This window comes from Apodemus sylvaticus, chromosome 7, assembly GCF_947179515.1.
Source record: "Apodemus sylvaticus chromosome 7, mApoSyl1.1, whole genome shotgun sequence".
In the NCBI taxonomy this organism is placed as follows: Eukaryota; Metazoa; Chordata; class Mammalia; order Rodentia; family Muridae; genus Apodemus; species Apodemus sylvaticus.
In genome coordinates this window covers 116,117,968-116,127,527 of record NC_067478.1, presented here as the reverse complement: position 1 = coordinate 116,127,527, position 9,560 = coordinate 116,117,968, and the positions used below count along the sequence as shown (strand labels likewise).

At 34.3% G+C, this 9,560-nt stretch overlaps 1 protein-coding gene across 1 annotated transcript; it reads left to right on the top strand.

Annotated features, from left to right (window-relative positions):
- Positions 1-2,873: 2,873 nt before the first annotated feature.
- On the top strand, positions 2,874-3,827 carry LOC127690168 (olfactory receptor 7G2-like). Its single transcript, XM_052189717.1, has one exon. It carries the CDS (start codon positions 2,889-2,891, stop codon positions 3,825-3,827), a length of 939 nt encoding a protein of 312 aa, XP_052045677.1. The 5' UTR covers positions 2,874-2,888.
- Positions 3,828-9,560: the final 5,733 nt, after the last annotated feature.

Below are 9,560 nucleotides of genomic sequence, written 5' to 3'. Positions count from 1 at the left end.
TATGCTGGGGCAGCAGTGGTATCAAACACTGAGATCATATGGGCAGAGCCATTACTGGAGGAGTGTCAGTCTAGAAAAGCAGAGATGCAAGTTCTGACCAAGGCTTTAGAGCTGAATGAAAATAAGAGACACAGATAGTCCATTTGCTTTTGGTACTGTTCCTGTCCCTGGATGAGAGGACTTGCAATGGCAGAATGAAAGGCTATCAAAAAGAAGAAAACCTTTTCCTCCTGCATGCTCTATGGGGACCTAAAAATCTGGTCATTCTCTGACTGGGACTCTAGAAAGGAAAGGAGCCAGGCTCAGAGGGCAACAACAAGGCAGATTAAACAGTCTTGTGGGTGGCCCCAACCATCAGAACTCTCATGCCCATGTTTACCCTAGACCCTAGAAACCTCATGCTTACTGACATGTCAACAGAAGATGTGATCTGGGCCAGAAACCCGACCATATCTCAGTGTCATAAGGGATGGTGGAATGCAGCAGAATACAAACTAATTGTTGAGAAAATGGTCCTGCACCTACTGAAAAAGATCCATAGTTCTTCACACATTGGTGTCTAAAGAATGTAAGACTTAATCTGCCTGTCCCACATCAGAATTAGACATGCCAATTTGAAAGTAACTGAAATTGTTAAAAACTGTAAGACCTGTCTATTGACCAATGTGGTTACCACTGAGAACAACCATGGTAGTCAATGGGACAACAACTTGTAGTCTATTGATCAGTGGATTTCACAGAGGTAAAAATAGGAAAATTTGGATACAAATATTTACTATTGTTCATAGATGCCTTTTCAGGATGCACTGAAGATTTCCCAAATAAGTATGATACTGGTCAGACAGTAGCAAAGAAACTATTAGAAGAAATTCTTTCAAGGTATTGTTTTTCTAAGCATATAGGGTCAGACAATGGACCTGCATTTGTATACCAGATAAATCAGGAATTAGCTAATATTCTTGGGATTATTGAAAATTTCATTGTGCTTATAGAACCCAGAGTTCAGGAAAAGTAGATGAGTAGAGACGGTGATTAAGTTGACCTTGAAGACTAAAAATGATTGGGTGACTCTTCTGCCTTTTGGCCTTTATAGAGTACAAAACTCTCCATATCAAAAAGGACTCACCCCTGTTGAAATTATGGTTTGTTCACCTACCCCCATTATCACCAACCTACAGGCAGAACTTACTGCTCTAGGATGATTGGTTCAAAGAATACAAGATTGCTCAATCAGAAATAACTAGACTCAGATTTAATAATTGCACTGGTATAGCAATTAAAAGAAAGAGAGTATAATGTGAAGGATGAGAGAGGTGGGACTTGAGGAACACACATCACTAGTCTTAGAATTGTAACTCAATAAAACCAAGAATGAACTGTGGAATGTATGATTTTATCAACCAATCCAGAAAGCCTTCTAATAGAGATGAGTTATAAGGCTGACTTATTTCATTGGTTTAAGCGTATTAAACAAATGCCATTTACATCTCAGCTTTAAGTGAAACAACAGGAAAAGAAAACCAGTTAAGTAAAATTAAAAACAATTATGAATTTGACCCTAAACAAAACCTTAAACACTTTGGTTTATTTTATGAGAAAAATGATTGCAAACAATTGCAGAACAAAATGATGTTTCACAAATTCAATATATGGGGTCATAGTACTTGAACACTGTTTTACTATCATCAGTGATCAAAAAATATTGACAAGAAATATATAGAAAAGAAAACGAAAATTATGATTCAGTCAACACAGATGGTACACAAAAAGGATAACCTTGTTTGAGGTTTTATGATAATTAGAAACACGAACACTTATAATTTTGTATAGATATAGAGAACATATTCATGAAAACTAGACTCAGTTCGAGGCTATAATATATCATGAAAAAATAAAGAACATCCAGTTTGGAAAAAATATTAAAAAGGATGCGAATGTTATGAGAGCAGTCCTATATTTTATATATGCAATACTATGAAGTATGGGAGAAACTCACTTGTGTTCAATTGGTCTACAATGACAGAGAATCTAATGTTTAAAACTCTCCACTGTTAGTAGAACTGGACTTTACAGATATGAACTCATGTGTTTAGAATAATAGTCATGTAGTTGTTCTAATGAGGAGCATCTAATTTGATCATCAAACCTCCTGAGATTAAGACATAAAGCATTCAGCTTGTAACTTACTCAACAGCTTCTAAAAAATCATAAATTATCATGGACGCAGTTCATAGGTAGTCATCTTTAACTAGCAACCTCTTCTTACCGGAGTATGTTCACATTTATAAGGGAGATTTCTTCCACTTCCAAAATACAGGTGATATATTTTCATCATTCTGGACAATAGATGAGATATAAAGGGTCCATTACTAATTCTTAGAAATGAAGGAGAGATTATATTAGATTAACAACATTGTGAATCAGAAAAGCATGCATAAAATGATTGGAAAAATTCCACATAATTGTCCTCCCATTATCAACTTAGTGCCGAATTACTACCATGAACTTATCTACTGAAAATCAGTCTGGATTATATTTTAATTGCTATCCTGTTGTAATAGTAGTTGTCATTTTATTCAAGCATGAAAAGTCTTTTCAGAAATACAATGACTTTTAATATTTATTTAGGCATTTGTAATCATTCTTATAGAAGTGAGTTTGCTAGAGGTATTAATTACTAGACTGCCATAGGTATGTACGACAAAATAGATGGTTTATTTTCAAAATAATTTCCTCACATTCCATTTCTAAAATGGAAATAGTACTCTAAATTTGAAATCCTAAGTCATATATAAGGTTCATTTTTTAAACAAGTATTTTATAATTCTACTTGTTTTTCCCATATTTTAGTAACTTCTTGCTCTCTTTCCTTAAGATTCACATGTAACATGGAAGTTAAAAACAAATCAGTTGTTTTTGATATTTTTCTTCGTGGACTCACAGATGATACAGAGCTGCAGCCCTTCATCTTTGGCCTTTTTCTATGTGCATATTTGATCACCATCTTTGGAAATCTTCTTATAATGTTGGCCATCAATTGTGACTCCCAACTCCACACCCCCATGTATTTCTTTCTCTGCCATCTGTCTTTTAATGACATGTATTTAATAAGCATTACAGTCCCAAAGATGTTGGTGAGTATACAAACAGAGGATCAGAGGATCACTTTTGCTGGCTGCCTCAGCCAGGGATGCTTTGTTGCAGTTTGCACCATCTTTGAGTGTTTTCTCCTTGGAGTGATGGCCTATGACCGCTATATAGCCATTTGTTATCCTCTAAGGTACACAGTCCTCATGAACCCCTGCTTCTGTGTTATTCTGGTACTTATCTCTCTATTCTTAAGTATTATAAATGGTCTGCTGCATAGCCTCATGGTTCTGTACCTGTCCTTCTGCACAGATCTGGAAATCCTACACTTCTTCTGTGAAATTGCACAAATTATCAAGTTTGCCTGTTCTGACAGTCTCATCAACAGAATCTTGATATTTGTTACAGCTTCTATTTTTGCTGGTATTCCTCTGTTTGGAATAATTTTCTCTTATGTTCACATTGTTTCTACAGTGGTGAAAATTACATCATCAGAAGGAAAGTACAAAGCCTTTTCCACTTGTGGGTCTCATTTGTCAGTTGTTTCTTTGTTCTATGGGACTGGTTTTGGTGTATACATTACCTCAAACATGATTGATTCACCAAAAAAGATTGCTGTGGCTTCGGTGATGTATTCAATAGTTCCTCCAATGATGAATCCCTTTATCTATAGTATGAGGAACAGAGATATGAAGGAGGCACTGAAGAAGGTAATTGCTAAGACAGCTTCTCTCCTCTGATGTGTGATAAACCTTCATTTCAGCTGTTTCATGCAAGTCAAATTTATAAGATTTGTCTTGATGCAGCTTGGTTTTTCATCTGTCTTGATTTTATTTTACTTCCTTGAATATCAACACAGAAAGTTTTGTATATAATTCTCCTTTATTCTTTTTTGATTGAATGCTTTGCCTATATATGCATGAATAACATGAAAGTACCTAGTTCCCATAAAGGCCAGGAGAGGATGTTAGATACCCTGGAGCCAGTGCTGTAAATGGTTCGTAGCTGCCAAGTAGGAGGTTGTAATTGACCCCAGGTTCTCTGCTGGAACAGACACTGGTTTAAAGTGAACAGTTTCTCTATTCCACTAGAGTTTTGCTTTCAGTAATATTTTTATGTGCATATGTGAGCGTGTGTGTGTGTGTGTGTGTGTGTGTGTGTGTGTGTGTGTGTGTTATATGTTTTAAAATAACTACTGAGGCCAGGTTAATGATTTAGATCCTGTTGAGAAGAGCCTCTGGTGGATATAAGCTGCTTGACCATACTGCTAGGAAGATAACCTCTGGAAAAACAGCAAGTACTCTTAAGAACTGAACCACTTCTTCAGCTTTATTTGACACATGGTTTGAAACATGGACGTAGTTGTTTTTTTTTTTTTGTTTTTGTTTTTGTTTTTGTTTTTTTTTTTAATTTCAATCCCAGGGAAGGGGTCATCATGAGTTTTATTATTATGTGTGTGTGTGTGTGTGTGTGTGTGTGTGTGTGTTTGAGTATGTGTGTAAACACCCACTTTTCTTGGACATGGGAAACTCCCATCCCTGTCTTCAAGTTAAGTCTCTTGTTAAGGAAAAAAGTAGACATGGGCAATCTATAAAAGGGTCACTGCTTCAAAATTATCGGTAGGATTGTCACTCCTTTCCCTTTATTATTGATAAGTTTTTACTACTTCATGAACAGAATAGTTTGGGATGCTTGTGAGATATTTGAATTTCATCAATGCAGATTAAAAATTTTAAATATCTTTTAAAATTTCTTTTTTATTGGATATTTTATATATGTACATTTCAAATATTATCCCTTTTCCTGGTTTCCCCTCTGGAACCTCCACTATCCTATCACTCTCCCACTGCTTCTATGAGGGAGGCCCCCACCCACTCCCACCTCATATCCATTTACTATATCTTTCTATTAAACCCACCCATACTTCTTCCTGAAATCCTTTAAAAGTCCTCTCAGTATCATGCACATTTTTTTAAACAGCTACTGAATAAGTTATGTGTTTGAGGAATATCCATGAGTGCCAGCCTATTTATGGAAACATAGGCAATTCAAAAGAGGTTATATCCTTAGAGAAAATTGATTCTCCAATAGAGCTTACAGATTGAAGTTGTGTAATATTAGTACATTTTACTAAACCATGCCTGGCTTAAAAATTACTATGCAACTAAAATTAAGGCTTCATGTTTTGAACACATACTTTCATTTTCCAGGTGAGGGAGAAAATGCTACTGTTTTATACAGTGATGATGACAGATTCAGAGAATCACTGGCCATCTCGTGCCTGTTGATCACTTGTGTGTGTGTGTGTGTGTGTGTGTTTAGAATAAATTTTAATTTTCAGTAGACTAAATCTGGTACCTGGAAGAAAGTTAAAACCTGTCCAAACTAACATATGTCTTTTTAATGAATGAACTGGCTATTACTTTATGATAAATGAGAAAAAGTCTACCTGCAGAAGATGAAATTATCTATATGGTCTCAAATGTAAATTGTGAGTTTTATTATAATCTAAAAGTATAGAATACACAAAAACTTAGGCAGGTTAATGAAAGAAAAGAATATTTGTATTGCTTATTGTGAATTAGTCATATCTGAGGTTTGATTCATTGAAAAATGCATGGTTTTTTGTTTGTTTGTTTTTTCACTTTTTGGTTTTTCAAGACAGGATTTCTCTGTGCAGCCCTGGCTGTCCTGGAACTCACTCTGTAAACCAGGCTGGCCTCGAACTCAGAAATCTGACTGCTTCTGCCTCCCAAGTGCTGGGATTAAAGGTGTGTGCCACCATGGTCCAGCCAAAATGTGTTCTTTGTGCAGAGTGTAATCATTCTATAAATTCAGGTATGCAGTTTATTGTCAACTTGATTACATTTGGAAACACTAGGATAAGCTTGTGGATATGCCTGTTAGAGCATGTTGAAAGGATTTTGACTGAATGGGGATGATGTACCCTGAATGTGGAGGATACTATCCTAGGGGTTTATATCTTAGACTAAATAAATTAATAGAAAGGCGAAACCACTTTGACTACTGACATCTCCCCTTTCCTGCTTACTTATAGATGTGGGAGACCTTTATTGTCATACATAACCAATGAACTCCAAATAATTTTTCTCCTTCAAATGATTTTTATTAGATATTTTGTCACAATAAGAAAAAAAGTAACTAACACAGAGTTCCTGCTAATATGTAATTAATTTTATCATATATAATGTTATAAAATTGTTTGACTTTGACAAACATTTGCTGAAACCGACAATGCTAGATAGGCTTAGATTCTCCAGTAGCCAAGGAAATTAATCCTTTTTAGAAAATGGAAATGCAGTTTTAGGTACCAACATTGTTAATTAATGAATCCATTAAACATGGTGTTATCTTTACTCTTATGTTTCCATGACTATTATTATATGAAATTTAACAGTGGCCCATTTATTTGTTATGCCTTTGGCTATTAGTAAACATCAAAATTAGTGCAATAAAAATTAAGAACATTTTTTATGCTGGCATGAACTTTGTATCTAAGTTTTCTGGTTTGGTGTGTAAACCCATTTTAATATTTTCCTACATATATTCTGGAGGAAATAGAAGATAGTTTTATATATGGAACTTTTATGTCAAGGTAGATAAAAATTATGACTAAGTAGATAATTCAATTAACTTTATTACCTAATTTCATTTTTAAAAATCATTATATGTGTATCCTTCTCTTAGCAATCTTAAGAGTTTATTGTATTCAAGCATTAAATAAAATTATCTGTATATAAAAAGTTGTCTGTCAATCTGTCTGCCCCTGTGTGTGGACATGCATGTATACATTCATGTGTGTGTGTGTGTGTGTGTGTGTGTGTGTGTATCTTGGCCTGTATGTCTCTTTGCATGTCTGATGATAGATTTACAAATGTTATTAGATTGTATTGGATTATCTGAAGGTTGACTTACCTTTCTGAGCAATTCAAAGTTGTTTAGATCTGAACTCCAGTTCACAGAGCAGAAAGTATTCTTGACCTTAAAACAATCTTTCCAGGCCACATGATCCTTTTGATTAAACATTGTATATAAGTTCATGATTTTTTCTTTATTTCTGATCTTCAAACTAAACACAGTTTTGATATATAGTAATCAAGCACTGTATCACTTCCCTTCATCTCTGGGAATACAAATGATCAGGCTTTTTTATGAATATTTCATATGTCCATTGTGTTCATAATGAACTAAGCTTTCAACAAAGCACATTTGTGGGGCAGAATTTTACTTCATTTCCCAGTCTGACATGGCACCTACTGTGAAGAATAGGTTAGCTAAGTTTCCATGCCTCATTCCCCTAAGAATGAGGTGAAAATATGGTGTACATATTTTCAGTGAATTTTGTGACAATTGTGACTCAAATCACATTTATTGAAAGAAAAATAAAAATAAAGTCCAGAAACAAAATTAGCTCATATATGAGTAATTCTTGCAATGAGCACAGGCAGAATGTATTGTTATATTGCTTGTGACACTAATCTTAGGGAGACATGAACAATAATGTAACTGACAACATTTTACTCTATGTGTTATACTCAAAAAGTCTCAGTCATTAGCATTTTCCTTCCTTAATGTACTATTTGTAGTTTTGAATTTTATTTTAGTGACCAGAATTATCTAGAAAATTTTCTCCTAAGTTGTAATATGTCTTTTAATGTTACTCTAAATATCCTTCATTAAGTGAAATAAAAACATTTAAATACATAGAAATTTGACATATTATCAAGGCTATATTAAAATCATGTAATTCAAAATTGAAAAATGTGTAGTTAATAGTTGACATATTGGATGCATTCAGTCAGTCAAAATTAAAGCATGATGTTATAAATCGACCAAGCGTATCTGTGAGGAAATAAACAATATTGAAGCAAGAGTATACAGTCTCATTTATAAGGCTGAATAATGTGTAGAAGACAATGAAAGTCACTCTATTGGTCAGATATAGTTCTCATTGGGGATATGACACTGAATTGTTAATATGAAAATAAACTTACATGGATCAAAAATAGAAAACATGATAAGGTAGAAACTATAGAAGTATATACTTAAGCTTATTTTTAGTCTTTTGAGAAGTCTAAAATTTTATATTGATTCATATTTGGGATTCAACATAGTATTACAAATCAAGCTCTTATAATTCTCAAAATGTAAACAATGGAAAGAATGTGAGGAGGATGGAGATGTCTCTTGATAAAACACCTACTTTGCAGATATTAAAATAATTGTATAGATCTCTTGAATCTACAAAAAATATATTAATGGGAAAATGGGAATTCTAAGCCAAAGAACTACATACAAATAATGACAGCTGAAAGGGGAAGAATTATTCATCCCTAGAGATAAACCAACTAATTGGTTATCCAATAACAAATGGGGATTTCTGAAATCATATATATATATATATATATATATATATATATATATATATATATGATTTCTGAAATTATACATATATATATATATGTATATATATATATATAACACTAAAAATATTTAGTTGATACATATATTACTCAGTACAGACAATACTATAAGATTACTCTCAGAATTTAACCTTTTGGTACTGTGTGAACAATTGGTGTCCTTTTGCCTCTGGAAGATGACTTCTCAACTCCAAATTTTCCTGAGCTGTCTGTAGTGTTTTAGTAGGGTTGAGGCCTTGTAAAATTTTCTGTCCCTTCCCCCACAGCATTGAGCTGGACTTCTCAGCCCATTCCATCAGGCTGTAACATTCTTGGCCACCAGCCCCCAGCTTTCCACTTGTGTTATCCCTGGACTTTGTTCCTCTGAGAACAATACAGCTGCTTTCACCTGGAAATCAAGGCTGCCTCAGGGCAGTCACACCTGGAAACATGCTGGGACCTGTGAGACATGAAGTCCTTTAATCCCAGCAGGCGACCTGCTGAGAAGAGGAGCCAATGAGTTCTCGGATGTCTCCTTGAAGTTGGGGGGTGGGGGATGCAGGGTTTTACTTTAAAGGTTATATATTGACTAAATATTAGTAATGTCGTCCTGACCCATTTCTCTTTCATCGCCTCCACATTTATCCCCAAATTCTCTTCCAGGTCTCCAGTTCACCTGTGGTTGTGGGCAACTACAATTTTCTTTGTCAATATTGGAATTTTAGCAAGCTTTCTTTAAGGATGGGATTTTCCAGTTTGGATGTTATTGACATGTCTGCATATAGGAGCATAGAAAGGAATGTTATTTTTCTTACTTTGTCTTTTCCTTATTTTTTTCAGTGTGCAACAAAATTCCATAGGATTTCATTCTAAATTGTTAGTTATAGCATTTCTCTTCAGAAAAAATCCCTTGAAATATTCAAATAAATCTGATGAGGTGTCTATAAAACATTAACAAGTGTGGGAAAGTTGACAATGAACAATATTTATCTCAGGTGGTAAATAGCATTACTAACACATGAAAATGACACTGATAATAAATGCCAACTG

Bases quoted from the DNA above. Each gene is read 5' to 3' on its own strand.
- LOC127690168 (XM_052189717.1), top strand. From the start codon at position 2,889: ATGGAAGTTAAAAACAAATCAGTTGTTTTTGATATTTTTCTTCGTGGA.